Source organism: Lethenteron reissneri, chromosome 15 (assembly GCF_015708825.2).
Source record: "Lethenteron reissneri isolate LAM-NWPU_2019-01 chromosome 15, ASM1570882v1, whole genome shotgun sequence".
Taxonomy (NCBI): Eukaryota; Metazoa; Chordata; class Hyperoartia; order Petromyzontiformes; family Petromyzontidae; genus Lethenteron; species Lethenteron reissneri.
Window position 1 is genome coordinate 9,734,783 of NC_083793.1, and position 15,585 is coordinate 9,750,367.

Sequence of the window (15,585 nt, forward strand, 5' to 3'; positions counted from 1 at the left end):
CTGCTTTCTTCTTTGAGGACGCCCTGTCAGAAGCAGGCGTGCTCATCCCCGTGGCGCGTGGCTTTTTCCCGACTGCACAGTCCTCTGAGCTGAATGAGCCTTTGCTGTCCCATCGCAAGCACCCCCACCACACTCTGCTTTCACACTTCGACATTACATATTGTATAGAATTTTTTATTTTTTTATTTTTTTCGAATGGAACTAAATAGGTATATATCTAATTTATAGTTTAAAAAAACAAATCTCCCACACCCTTCAAAAATGCTGTCTGCTCTGTCGCGATGCACGTTCCTATTGGATCCGATCAAATGGAATCTGTTTCGTACCACTTCCAGGTAAGGGCGGATGCTTCCTGTTGGTTCGTGTACACATGCACACACACACGCGCCAATAACCACTGGCCCTGCATGCACACAACACACACTCGAATGTACACATTTACTGGTGCATACGCTTACAATCATCCACCTAGACGGACAGCCATGCCTACACACACACCTTTGCACTTGAACCCAAACCTGCGTGCCCATCAGTCGACGCAAACAACCCACTCGGCACACATTCTCGGCCAGATATACTCGCCTTTGCACATGGGCACGCGCATTCATGCGCAAACACATATACACACATACACACACACACCTTTAATCGACGATTGAATGTCAACCCGTGCATTCACATACCCTACCATCAGGGTTGATTCCAAAGAACACAGGATGAGATGTTACTATCCTTTGTGCAAGCACTTCCAAGAGTTCATGAACACCCAGCCACACACAGAGACCCTTCAACATGCACAGAGACAAAGATCCCCTATGTACCCTTTAACAGGCTGCTGCAATAGGTGGTGTTAGCAAGCACCTATTAAGGCTGGCACATGTAAATGAAGAAGTGGGTGGTCAGCACCATGCCTGCCCACATACATACACACATATACCTAACCATACCTGCACACACACAGATCCACACCTTGACACACGCTTATCCACATCAACAATATTTTCCACCCAAACCCACAACCATGCCCCCCCCCGTGTGTAAATATACGCATTCACACCTTCACACGCCTCCCCCTGCAAGCCAAGACGCAGCCTCCATATAATGTAAGGGTTCATCACATTGTCATATATCAGGAGCTCTGCTGTTGAGACAGGTGTTGAAATAGGAGTAGGATCCACGCAAGATGTCACCATGTCACCGTTGAGAGCCATGCAAGTACCTCTTCTGTGCGTTTTCACTTTGAATTTAAGTTGTTGACAATACAATGAAATGTGCTGATCATTATTGCCATAATTGGATTTTATTTTATTGTAGAGTTACATTGGTGGTATTTTTGTGTAAAACTTTTTTTTCTTTTCTCAATGTTAAGGATGTTTTCAGAAAGTAAAATTGTTAAATACATTTAGTGGACTGTATTTTAAAAATATATATGGACAATAAGTGAGTTCATGGTGACTGTAACATGGATTGAATATTAACTAAAATTTGAATAATCTGACTCATGACGTCAAATTGTATTGCATTGACAACGGTCAATCGATATTTTAAACATTTGAAAATATTGTTTTCCAAATTCAACGTCATATTTTCCGATTCACGATAATTTTTTATTATTTACATGCCATGAAGAAGAGCCTTTGCCAAAATGTTGCCAATTATCGAATTTTCATTTTAAGGCCACTTATTCACGATTGTGGAGCGTTTTTTTCTAATTGTTTCTTTGTTCTGATATTCGTTATCTGGTTCGTATCCTTTAAATTTTTTTATTATTTCTTTTATCCATTGTCGCGCAAATATAATTTATAGAAATACGTAAATAATCTATACCAACGCACACAATTTAACGTAAGTATTGCGAGTAAAAGAAAAAAATGTCGTCAGTGAACTACATACATTATTTGCCTATAAAGGAAAATGACACATTTCAAAATGAAGAACTATAGATACAAATTAACTTGTTATACATTTGAGTATATTGTTAGACACTAGAATTCAGCAGCATTAAGGCTTTCATTTTTATATTTTCCATGAATTGGCAGCACCTGGCCAAGACTTTTGTCACCTAAGCCAGGGTAATGTTGCTGCGGTTTATGCAGCAGTTAGATGTTGCATAACTTAAGAAAAAAGATTTTGTTAGTATCAATCCCTACGTGGCTTGAGGCAGATAATTCTTTGATTTGTGGTTATGGGATTTCTTGGAGTTGTTTACATGTGAACACTCATTCTTAGGCTGTTGGGTTGTTGCCAGTATTTTGGGGAGCGCGATACCACATTGCTTGGATCGTGGCTGCACCGAACTTTATTCGCGACTGAGTGTTTTGGCATCACATTTTGAAAACCATCTGCACAGCGCCCAAGTCATCGTGTGGATTCACTAACTGCTGTCGTGAAAAATACATGCACTGAAGTGTCATTATTGAAGATGTATCATGACATGTTTGCTGAGAAAAGACAAGAGATTCATCCAACAATTTGATTAGGAAAATAATGTTGGCCTGTGAGTCTCCGTGTGTGTGTGTGTATAACTAAGCGTGTAACTAAGCCTCAAATGAGTACCTGGTGCGATGTGTAAACATCACGACTAAGGAGACCAAGGCGCCAGGCATCATGCTTGCCACCCACCCCCTTGTGTGCCATGTCAATCTTCATTGGTGCTCACGAACAGCGCTTTTCCCAAAAGTTTGTCAAGGTTATACGGGGGATCTTTGTCTTTTTTGTGACTCGATGTGAGTGTACTGGTTGGTGCACTGTCCTACAAACCTTGCAATCTCAATTTTGATTCCTGGCCACGGCCAACAATTTTTAACGAGTAATATTTGATCCAGTCTTTGGCCTCCACGAGGTTGAGTTGACCTTAAATTAGTACCGAGTGTTGTGCGTAAACATCAGCACTGGGGCAACAAAGGTCGCTCAATGCGGTACAGTCCACTGCATTGTGTGCCAGTCATCATAGATGCTCGCTGACAAGCGTGGATTTTGGGGGGTTGCCCTGACTTCGGGAGGCAAGATGTCTGGGTAGATTTTTTAAGGGGCCTGGGTATTTAAGCATAACAAGTAGTTGAATAAAATGGTTTAGTTATTGAAGCCTAATCGACTAATCATCCTAACTTCAGATCTATATCTTTGTGTGTGTGTTTTGTTGTGGGAGCCCTGAGCTCACCCTTGGTGTGCGTGCATTTTAATTACCACTTTTCCACTGGCACATCAGATATGCTTTAGGGTGGAGCCCTCACGGTGCGGATGTTGGTCCACTAGCTAATTGCAGAGCCAAGCCATGAACCAAAGTGTGAAACTGTCACCTACAAGACATCCGAATCTGACTCGGGACCAAACAGGGCAGGGTTAATAGTTTTCATCACATGTTGCGTCATTACACCTGAACGCGTGGCGTAAGCATTATGGTGCAGGTTCTGCAGTGGAAAACAATCGGGGGGCGTCTTCTGACCTGCACCAGACTGGCTTGGAACGTTCTCGGTGTGTCTCTTGTACATTGGAAAAGAAGAAGTCATCATTTGTTGTGGCGGCTCTGAGCTCAACCGTGTGCACGCGTGTCTCGTTTGTTATGCCGGCAGATCCACAGTGAGGATGGCCACCATGATGCGACGCTGCCCGTTCCTGGCGAGGGTGCCGCAGGCATTCTTGCAGCGCGCCGGCATGTCCCTGCTGACCTACGCAGAGCGCTGCCCTGTCATGATGGAGGGTCTGGGCCCCGTGCGCACGCTGTCCACCTCTGCCAGCGTGCCCAGTGCTCAAGGCAAGCATCCCGGCAACGAAGGTGAGGGGTGGGAGGGAGTAGTTGGTGGTGGTAGGCGGCTAAGCAACCAATTAATGTCAGACTCGATGGAAACGCCAGCTAATGCACTATGTGAGAGGTGGATTATTCAAAAAGTCATTGGTAAATACACCAAGAAAGGTGAAAGTTTTTGTTTTTCAAAGGGCTATATCCCTAACTCGTGCATTCGAATCAAAAGCACGCTTTCAAAAGTGAGGCTTTTCAACAGATTATATTTTGTTACTCCCACCTATAATACCCCATCTGTCCAAGCCACTGCACATTTTCCCCACCACTATTCTAAGATTTATTTCTACGTTCTCAACCTTTCTCCCCTTTTTCTGCGTGTCCTTCTACCATGTTTTATGGAGTGGCTACTGTGGACAAAATGCTAAGTTAATTTACACACGCATTACACAACATGTAGGGTGATGATGCATACAAGATTTTGTTATCATCTGTCGCAATATTATTTGTTTGTAAAATTTCCATATCGTCATTAGAAGAGGAAATGGGTAAAGTAATGCGTGAGAAGTCAGATGCTGTCTTTTGGGGGATTTTTGCAGTTTTTTTTAGATGAACCACTCGGAGGATGTTGTCGCTCGACCGTACGTTTCACGCCTCGTGACGGCGTGGCCATCTCTTCCCAATGACACGGAGTAACGGAACATTTCGAAATTACACGAAGTCCAGTGAACGTTTTTCCCTCTGAGCGCTTTCTGTTTTCGTATTGACCATGAGGTACTTAAGAGGCATTCACCTAGCTGATCTTACTACGCAGAAATTATATGGGTTTTTATTGTATTTACCGCTCTGCTGAATCGTTTGGTTCAGCGCATGGTCAAGTGTTCACTTTGAAACTTATCCTCCATTTGTTTCCCTTTGTGTTATTGTAAAGCAAGGGGACTTCTACTCAATGAGCTCGTCATGCTGTTCGCTCTAAAAAAAAACAGCAATTTACAAAATCAACAAGTTTGTCTGGAGAGCGTCTGTTTATTCTAACCCCATTTCACCAAAGATAATTTTGCACAAGTCGTTTTTTGTCACAAATTAGCCATCATTTGGAAAAACAGATTAATTCTGCAACGTCATAGACCATGCTTTTATCATGTCAAATCGGCACCAAGTGAACATTAATTCAAGATATAGAGCATTAATTGGCGATATATACAAGGTGCACTGGAAAAGTATAAAAGAAATGTATTCAAATGTTTATGGGCATGTGGATGTGTTTGTGTGCATGTGGTTATAGGAATTGCCTTGTGGGTTGGCATGTAATGGTTCATGAATGTACATTCACAGTTACACATCGAGAAATAGAATTCGTTTACTTTACCGTTTATTTGTGTTGCTTCTTGATTTTTAAAAAATATATTGTACAGCTCAGATTGCAGCGTTAGCCTTCGTTTGCCTGCGGTTTTGCTAACATCTCCCGTCGTCATTGGTGTGTGAAAAACCAGAGCTGGCGACGTCATCCAAGTGCCCTTTCTTGGCGGGCGAGGTGAGCCGTGGCCCAGACGGTGTGGTGAAGCACGCCAGCTATGTTGTGCAGGAAGACGTTGCTGAGATGCAGGCTGTGCGCAAGGGTACGTGTGCACACGCGAGCACTCCCATTTCATTTCGATTGGTCAGTCGGCACGAGACGAAGTGTCTTTATAGAACTCGGAGAGTACTGCAAAGCCCCATGTATTAGAGTTTCGCTCGTTGATGCGGATTTGCTAGAACTACTTCTGAAGTAAAACTTGAAAAAATGTAACTATTTTTATTTTACCAGGTGTAAGGACCATTGAGCTATGTAGCTATTTTTCAGAAGTGACCTGGCCACAAATTATAGTCCAACAAAGTAGCTTATCGTGTGGAAATTTATAGCAGTCAAATACTCTAAACGCACGTTTCTAAATGTGGAGGGAAAAACCGGAGGACCCGGAGAAAAATCCACGCGACCACGGGGAGAGACATGCAAACTCTAAATATACAGGTGTCGGGGTCGGAATCGAACCCGCGATCTCCTGCATACAGTGCGAGCGAGTTAACATCTCGCCACCTACCCACATACTAGGGGGCATTACTTTCCCACATGCTGGCACTTCAACATGGGTGCGGGGGTGGCTCGATGAGCTGGTAACTGCTGAGAAACTGTTTGAATATGGGTTACAATTTGGGTTTCATTGCTCCGACCCCTAAGCCACTAGGCTACCCAGCACAACAACAACAACAACCGCCATTCGCCACTAAGTGGCGGTGACGTCACCACGACACTTGTGCCAGGCCATGTGCACCTTGAGGCCACGTTAAGTGTCGAACGCCCACTGGCAGGAGGTCACGGGGCAGGCCCAGGTGCCACATACACATTGAAGTTCCAGCATGGGAAAAAGTGCCCCCGAGTATGTGGCACTTTAAGGTATTCATACGTTTGACCAATGGTAGTCGAAACTATATTTATAATTCTTAAACTCACAAGATTAAGTAAAAGACCAGCATAAATATGCCACGTTTTTGAGAGTAATTACACTCCCATTACAATCACTGCACGTGACAATGTTTTAATCACAAATCCAGATTCAAATTAAGATTCTTAGCAGTGGCAGCTTATTACTCCCCCTATTACCTCACACGCACACGAATGCTCATGTCTTTTTATCTCAACTGAAAATGTTTTCGTACTGCACTATGAACCAGATGACCCGAGTTTGATTCGTAACATCAGTGTCCTGGGCTTGCCTCCTTCATAAATGCACATATACAAGTGTGAAAAAGCATGGTCAAACAACTCCCATGATTGACATGGCATGGGGAGGCTTTTGTCCAGAAGTGGATTTACAGAATGAGGCTTCATGCTGGTGTCAGACAGAGGGCATGTAATAATTTGTATGCACGTGAGTTTCACATGGTGGCAGTTCCTCCCGTTAACCCTGTGGTCTGTGCATGGATGTACGTGTGTGCGTACAGAAGTCGCTGAAGGCAAGACCCCCGTGAACCCCACCGTGATCAACATCCGCCGTGAAGACTTCCAGGCAGAACGTCCTGGTTTGGTGCAGGCCGTTCGTAGTGCCGGCCTGAGCCCCGGCAACAATACGCCAATGACCCACGGCATCTCTGACAACATGCCCAAGGGTAAGAGTTCCGTTGAGTGGGCACATGGGGGACATGTGGTGGAAAGGTATAATGCATGTCTAAAACCAAGGAGTTCTTGATAAGCCAGCCACTGGCGTGGCTGTTGAGTGTGCAGGCAGTCTTAGCTGCACCGGGGCCGACTGACCGGAGGGGAAAATTGGAAAGAGCAGGGCTCCATTTATAATGTCTTGCACCGGAGCCCATGCCAACCACGTTCTGCTACTGAAGCTAGCCTTTGGTTTTTGTAGCCATTTTAGTAAGCATGGAGAGACGTGCAAGCTTGAAATTGCAGTGAGAGATGGAACATCCGCTTTAGCTCCTACCTCCTACAAAAAAAAACTATGAGTTCGATTTTAAATCGTTGGCCGGTCGGTTTCTCCGCCGTCAGGCCTCTCGGTGTTCGACTACGACAAGTTCTTCACGGGCAAGATCGAGGTGAAGCTGCGCGACCACACCTACCGCATGTTCAAGACGGTGAACCGGCGCGCCGACAGCTTCCCCTACGCGCACGACTTCACCGATTCGCTGAGCGAGGCCAAGGAGGTGTCTGTGTGGTGCAGCAACGACTACCTGGGCATGAGCCGCCACCCCCGCGTCGTAGGCGGCATCATGTGAGAGCGCGCGCCCATTGGCCGCACACACGCACACACTCACGTTGTCGCCAGCCCGTACGCACCCGCTGGGTCGCTGTTTTACGAAAAATCCGATTGGATTCTCTGTTTCCTGAAGTGACACCAATAGCATAGTCGGTACAGGGGGGGAAGATTTTTTTTTTAAAACACATGACACTGATTTTTGAATGCTTTTCAACTAAGCTTGAAATTGTTGTTGTGTAAGCTCTGTCGATGCAGGTTTGGGAATGGGGAGCCTATGACTAGTTTTGGACCATGGCCGAGAATCAAACTCAGACTGCCATGTTCGCAGTGCCATGCGCGAACCACAGCACCACCGCTCAACCCAAACGATGGCTCATTACTTCACATTCATTGCACACTTAACAGCGTAGATGTATTGAATGGTGTCGCCTCCCACAGAATACACTACGCGATGAGCTGTACGAGTTTATAGGAAATCAACAAGTTACGGTTTTATCAAGCAAAGGGCCACGTGCACAGCCACATGACTGTACAACTTTCCCTATTGGTGCTTGACCAACACGGGATATGATGCAGACGCACTCGTTTCATTATCAGTTTTATTGTTTCCTGTATCGAGTTGTTGGGGTTTTCCCTTCATTCAACTACTGCAAGGCAAAGATTTTGGTGCGCCCGACGGATTATTACCAATTTAACAAAACCCTGCCTATGTAACTAACACGGCACTGTCAAAGTTGGCGTGTATTGATTTGTGTTATTTAAGTTTAGCATGATCACATCTTGATGGAGATTGGGGTTTTAGCCTTGTGTCTTTTGGCCATCGTTTTTACTTAACATTGTTCACACTATAGACGTAGTTGCGTTTCTTTGCTCCTTTTTAAAAGTTTTTAAAATGTCTCTTTGACATCATTGATGCACTCTTACACATGCGTTTTTGTCGCATTGTGTTGAGTCAATTGTCAAGCTGGAACTTTGCGAAAATGTTCTTGCGTGAATGAAAAAATGTTGCCGTATAATATGCAACATTCTTATTAATTTTAATAATACTTACATTTAAACAGCATTGTTTCTGGCGAATACTAGTCTAAAGGAAGGGGATTGGTGGTGCCGTGATTAGTGCGCTGAACTGTGAACCCGCCGACGTCAATAGCGAGACATTTCTGAACCAGTGCTGGACACCCCCGGCCCCCACCTCACCAACCTGCACTGACCAATCCTGGTGACACATGGTCAAGCAAACCCACAAGACAAAACAAGGTGCAGGGAGGCCTTCATCTAGCAGAAGTGGGAAAGGACAGTTGTTTCATAATGCTTCATTCCAATCTCCTTTATGAGTAATGTTAGATAAATTTATTTACGTAACACACTCTACCGCGGGCCACATTTGTTGATTAACTGATGCCGCCGATGCACTTGCCAATTCAGCTGCTGGTGACGGGATAATATTATAATAATTTACACTTATAAAGCTCGTTTTACCCAGAGGTCGCAAGACGAGTATTTCGCCACTAACAATACAAAAAGTATCCCACATAATTTAAAACGTACAAATTGTAGTGGTATAAATAAGCTGAACAGTAAAGATAAAAACTAGCAATACATCAAAGATTAAAGTTGAACGCCAGATTGACGAAGCAGCAGAGCAGAGGCAGCAAAGAGTCTTGCCAACATTCCCCACCCCCTCCACGGGATTGCTCGAGTCGTGTGCGTGAGCGTAAGCTGTCGTGCATTCAACAATCTTTACAAGTGACTGCATCAAACTCGAGCACTTGATCATCACCGCATGTCGTTTGTCACCTCTCCCCGGAGGGAAATATTTGTTACTGTCAGTCATATTCATACTCGAGACTTCAGAGTTTAGAGTGATTTTTGTTTCTTCAGCCGCATCTTTTTCACGTGATGTATAGTTGTGCCAATTGTGTAGCCATCGAGTGTGTAGGCAGTCCAACTGCAACGGCACTGAGGCTCACGGGAACTAATTGTGTCCAGACGCCGGGCTACGATGGCGGAGGTCCTGGAAATTGGACAGGAGGCCCCCATTTCTTTGCTTACATCAGACAGCCATTACCAACCATGCTATGCCGCCACTGTGTTGTACCCATATGAAAGCCAAGTCACAGCCACATCGGATGCTCGTTTAACTCTGCCAACTGTAACGCCCGAACTGCATGGTGCAAGTGCAGCAATGGCACTGCAGTGGAAGTGGCAGTGTGCCCGTGAACGAGCGTGCAGCATGACAAATCGAAACCCATGCTGCTGGTGGAAATGACGCTTCCCTGTGTTGTATAGTAGTTTGTTATAAAATCATGGTGGTGATCGGTTAACGCTTGTGTACCATATCTAACAACAGGGGCGTGGACGCAAGGAGCCTTGCGTCTGTCTTTGTGTGTGCTTCTGTAGCGTGGTTCACGTGGTGTCATGCAATTACGCACCTCCGATTAGCACGGTTGGCTACGTATGGCGTGAAAGAAGTTGTACATACAAACATTCGTGCCGTTTGTCTGATATAAATTTATCTGCCTATCTGTTTGTCCTCTGGATAGTTTTGTCCATCTGGCTGTAGTTTTCTCCCGATGTCTGCCTCTATCAGTGCCTTTCCGTCAACCTTTCAGCATCTTAGACCGTCGTTTTGCCTCTATCCCTCTCCGTATATATCTAACTGTCCTTACCGTCTGTGGCGTCCGCATGGCTGCGACAGGGAAACGCTGAAGATGCATGGCGCCGGCGCTGGAGGCACCCGTAACATCTCGGGCACGAGCCGCTTCCATGTCGAGTTGGAGAAGGAGCTGGCAAGCCTGCACGGCAAGGACGCCGCGCTCCTCTTCACCTCGTGCTTTGTTGCCAACGACTCCACCCTCTTCACCCTCGCCAAGATGCTACCTGGTCAGTGTAACCGGCGGCACGTGCGCGCACACGGGCACGCGTAGTACATTGCACGCGATCGCTGTGATCAATGATGTGAGACTGTCCCGAAATTGTGGGCTGCGAAGTTTGGCCACGTGTCAAGCAGATCTTCTCTCAAACTTTCGACGCGCAATGCTGCGGTCATCTCCAACTGCAAGCCTAGCACCACGACGCACCCATGGCACTTGCCACCACTTGGTGGCGGTTTGGTGGGCAGTCGTCGAGAATTAGAATGGGCGCCAAAGCCTTTGACGTTGCAGCAGGAAAGTTTTGGAACAACTTTGTTTCCTCCCTTAATGTAAATCTTCCTTTAAAAAATATCCTGACGCAGAAGATTAGTGCTGGATACAAGTACATTGGAAAATGTGATTTGTAACTTTGATCTTTACCCGTGTGTCAATTGTTACATTTTAACGTGCCTTGTCTTTCTGTGGTCTGGGACTGTTGTTGTTTTGCTGCCGTGCTCAAGCTTGCATTTATTGTTGAAAAATTGGCAAGAATTGATAAACTTTTGCAACATGTACTTGTATACTTTATTTATTTGTTTTGTTATTGTAACTTTCTGACCCGCGCCTACTGGAGATCTGTGAAACGGAGCTTCATAGCTTATTGGATTCCTCCTGCAGTATAAATACAAATTATGTTTCTGAGTCGCATGGGGGTTAAACGATTTGAATGATGATCTCACTACCTTGGCCATTAACAACACCTTGAGCAGTCGGTATTTTAACTTTGCCTGGGTCTCTTCTAAGTCATCCCAGCATGAAATGAAAACCAGGGTCACATTGTAGCCTCTTCCCCCTTTCAAGCAATTGTCAGCCTTTGTAGGTGCTTGCAAATAGTCCTTAGACCAACAAGTCTGGCAGGTCCTAATCATTGACTTTCGGTGTTTTAACACCGAAAAGCATAGCTGCATTTCCCCCCTCGGTAACAACAATCATACATCTTCAAGCGAATAAGCATTTGCTTTCATAATGTGAAGCTGGCTGGCAGGCAGTCAATAGTGATTTAAATAATCCACTCCTCCCACTGCACGGCAGCTACGCATTTGAGGAGTGGCAAATAAAACCACAAATTGCTTTCCCTCGAGCGACAATATTGTTCAAAGCTGTAAAATTAACACCCCTTCTCACACTTTTTGGCAGACTTGCTTGCACAAGCCTTTTCGAACACAAACCACAAGCGTTTGCCCAACAGGCACAGCTCGATAGATTTTTGGGAGCACGGTTTGCCAATTCTCATAAAATATTCAAGCACAGATCTGTGTTCTCTTCTTTATTAAGCACTTTGCAACTCACAATAAGATATGGGAGAGAAAAAAAGCAATCCTGATATTATACTGACGCTCACTTGGTAAATTAAGTGAAATTCACGCATTATTATTTTTGGATGATCGTCAATCCACAAGTTTCTGTAAATGAAGGCCTCCCCACGAAGTGTTGACGTTATGCCAAAGAGCACTCGCTATAACTCAAACACATGGGCTATAGGGGTAGGGAGTCGACGGTGCGCATTGCAAGGGGAGTTGCAGATATGGGACAGCAGAGCAAAACGAGTGATCATGCACAGAGCCAAGGTTAATTGGAGCGGGGAGTGCTTTAGAGAAGAGTAGAGTGAAATGAGAGGGGAGAGGTTTGTGGTGAGTGTATGAAGTGGGGAGATGGAAGGGCAGACGAGAGGTTGGCACGGGAGAGTCCATGAGTTTCATTAGCCCAGACCAGATATTTCACTTTTCAGTGGTTCTATTTTCTTTATTTGTCTAATAAGAATGAATTACGTGATAACCAGTTCAAAGGAGTAGGTTTTCAAACAATGAACTTTTATTAATCATGTAAAAACATCGGTACTCCGAAATAAAGTATTGTTACATTAAGTTGTTCCAATTTGAGCTATAGCCCATGGGCTAAGTGGAGTTATCTTGAAGATGGCGAGCGCGGTTTTGACATTGGTCTGGGCTTTTTTTGGTTGGTATTAGCGTGGGGTTGGGGGTTTTTTGAACCCTTAAAAATTTTAATTGTCGCTTTTATTTGTTGTGCTTTCTCTTTTTATTGCCGCACGTGAAAGGCTGCGAGATCTACTCGGACGCAGGGAACCACGCGTCCATGATCATGGGCATTCGCAACAGCCACGTGCCCAAGTTTGTCTTCCGCCACAACGACCCGGTGCACCTCGAGGAGGTGCTGAAGCGCTCTGACCCCTCCACGCCGAAGATCGTCGCCTTCGAGACCGTGCACTCCATGGACGGTAGGCGGCGCGCCCGACGCTCACTGTCGATCACCTCCGCTCACGAGAGCGCGGCTCCGAATCGCGGCTCGTCGCAAACGGCTACGGTTCATGATTCCTCTCTGAGTCATGCGAATTTGAACGACAAGGGCCTGTGGCCAAATTACCTGGAATGCGCCCTGATCCGACGAGACTCGATTATAATATACATTGGAATTATCATGCCTGACTAAAAAAAAACTTGGCAGGACCCTCCTGAAAAAAGAGTCATGATACTTGGTGAGGCTTTCCCGGATGAACAAGCGTAATCATAACAGGAAGACCGAGCGGGCTAAGCAGGACTAAAACCTGACATGTGCTTGGATGGGTTACCACTTTGCACAAAAACAGGTGTTGTCGGCATTGTGTATGTTTAACTTCTTTTGCACCAAACCTAGCCAACCGCGCTAATCGGAGGTGTTGGGGAAGCACAACAAACTAAACACAAAAAGCAGTTATAAGGAGAGGAGTTTTCAATCTAGGTTTAAAAGTGCATAGCTCCAGTGGCTTCCTAATATCGTAAAGAAGAGTGTTCCAGACAGACGCAGAAGCGCATCTGGAAGCGAGCAATGCGGTGACCGTCTTTGTTCGATGGCGCGTCAGGAAAATCCATTCACCAATCCGCACCGACCAGCCTTGTGAAGTATAGCCACATATCCCTCGCGGGCGACATGACTTCGGGAGGTCCTCAACCAACAGTAGCTTTACAAGCGTGCTGTATGTGTACATATCGATGAAGATGACAAAACTTTACAAACGAGACAAAACAATCGACAGACAATGCGAATGAGATTGTTAAAACGGCACATTCTTTTCAATTGAGTCGTGAACCCAAATCGTTGCAGTTCACCATTTTTTGATTACGCAACCTTCGCTTACCAGCGTGGTGATGTTTGGTAAAATAACTCCCACGCATTCCACGGCAAGAAAATATGGGCTAAAACGCAGAGAGATGGAACAGTGGGGGGAGTACAGTTGGTGCATCTCAGTCAGTCAACCCATGGCACCTGGGTCTGTTCCGTGACCTCCTGCCAGCGGGCCTTGGACACTTCACGTGGCCGCGAAGTGCACCAAGAATAGCATGCTTCGTGTTGAACGGCGGTTGTTGTTGAAATGTTGGTACATGGCTCATCGGTTCTCCCGCGATTTTCTCCGCAGGTGCCGTGTGCCCCCTGGAGGAGATGTGTGACATTGCTCACAAGTACGGCGCCATCACCTTCGTGGACGAAGTGCACGCCGTGGGGCTGTACGGCGCCAATGGCGGCGGCATCGGCGACCGCGACAACGTCATGCACAAGATGGACATCATCTACTGGCACCCTGGGTACGGCTCTTGGCGTCGCGACCACAGCCACGAATAACCCGGAGTGCAGGATGTGGCCAACGTTAAAGAGACCACTGCAAAAACACCGAGTCTGCCGCAAACCCAAAATTAAAACAGTCGCCACCATCCCAGCTATGCCACCCCCAACACAACCACCACTGCTGTGTGTGTAATGCTGCATTGTTTCATGTAATCACATCGCGTTAACTTTCTATTCGTTGCAGATTCTGCATTGAACGCACTGGCAAAAATAATAATTGTTTCTGGATTTGAATTGCCACTCCAAATAGCGATACTCCATTGAAGCTCAAGTTTCAACATGCGTTTCTATATACGACTTTATTTCCTCCGTCACCGCCACCACCACCACCGCAGATAGAACCACCACAATCATTACAACCTTCGCCTCAATCACAATCAATATTACCTCTCCTTCCGCAAACACCTTTAATTACCTCCTGCACGAAAAAAGTGTCCACCTATAACCTACGTAGACTGTTGTGGAAAGTGATGTTAGCGAGCATCTATTAAGACTGGCTTCGCACACAAGGATATGGTGTAACCACCACTCCTTTGATGATTGCACATCACAGTAGGTACTCATTTAATGCCGAGTCAAACTAGGGGAAGCCCAGGACTGATTCGGATCGTTTTATGTTGGCCGTGCCTGAGAATTGAACCCAAGGTAACTGGGCTAACCACGATAAAACTGCTCCATCCAAGGTCACCAGGACATTGCTGAATTCTTCCGTTGGGTTCTGTGATGCGAGCTGCTGGGGGTCCTTTGGCCGTTTCCTTCCCGCGACCTCTAAGCGACCCCTCCCCGTTGTGTGCTCGCTGCTGGACACCCTCCCTATATTGGGCACGTGACCGTGAATGTGTGTACGTGTCGGACGTGCAGGAGGCGGCATTCCACCTCCCTGCTTTTGCACGTCCCACACGTTGCAGCATAAACTTTCTCCTCGTTGGAAAGGGCGTATGCATTCGCACGCACAGGCTCTTTATTTATTTATTTTATTTGCTTGTAGTATTATTATCTCTCCCCCATGCGATTTTTTAGATTCTTTTTTGGCTTGCACTTTTAACAGCTTTTAACGTGCCTACGGCAGCACTTCTCAAGTAAACGAATCAAATCGTTGAAGCCCCCCCCCCCCCCCCCCCCCCCAAGTGTAACACTGCAGTACCCATTAATGAGAAGGATGAATGTATTACGATCATTAAAAGAGGCACCCCTGAGATCTTCCATGAGACTTAAAGTTTAAGCCCATTTTTGTCAGAGGGCTTTCTTGTTTAATTACCTCGTGATGATTTAACGAAGCCATCGGATAATTTAAGCATAGAGTGAGAACTCTCTGTGGACCGATGCTTTGTGTCAAGTGCGCTACACTGTCTTCCAGTGTGTGCCGACGCCTTGGGTTTCCAGCTCCTTAATACCTGTTAACAAAATAGCAATAGTTTCCTGTTGGGAGGAAGTCTGAATAACAAATTCACTCTTTGATTTTGATATATACAATGAGTTCGTTTTGTATATATGTAATATGTTGAACTTCTTTCGCATTGTACATGGCCAACCGTGATAATCGGAGGTGAGAGGAAAGGTTGACAAACCAAAC

At 45.7% G+C, this 15,585-nt stretch overlaps 1 protein-coding gene across 1 annotated transcript in view; it reads left to right on the forward strand.

Moving 5' to 3' along the window:
• The window catches only part of LOC133342678 (5-aminolevulinate synthase, non-specific, mitochondrial-like), a 24,697-nt gene continuing 9,112 nt past the window's right edge, over positions 1-15,585 (forward strand). Inside the window, 9 exon segments of the mRNA XM_061551998.1 lie at positions 1-335; positions 3,573-3,775; positions 5,233-5,358; positions 6,722-6,886; positions 7,275-7,497; positions 10,181-10,365; positions 12,451-12,630; positions 13,807-13,958; positions 13,960-13,972. Coding sequence (XP_061407982.1) covers positions 262-335; positions 3,573-3,775; positions 5,233-5,358; positions 6,722-6,886; positions 7,275-7,497; positions 10,181-10,365; positions 12,451-12,630; positions 13,807-13,958; positions 13,960-13,972 — 1,321 coding nt within the window. The 5' untranslated portion in view covers positions 1-261.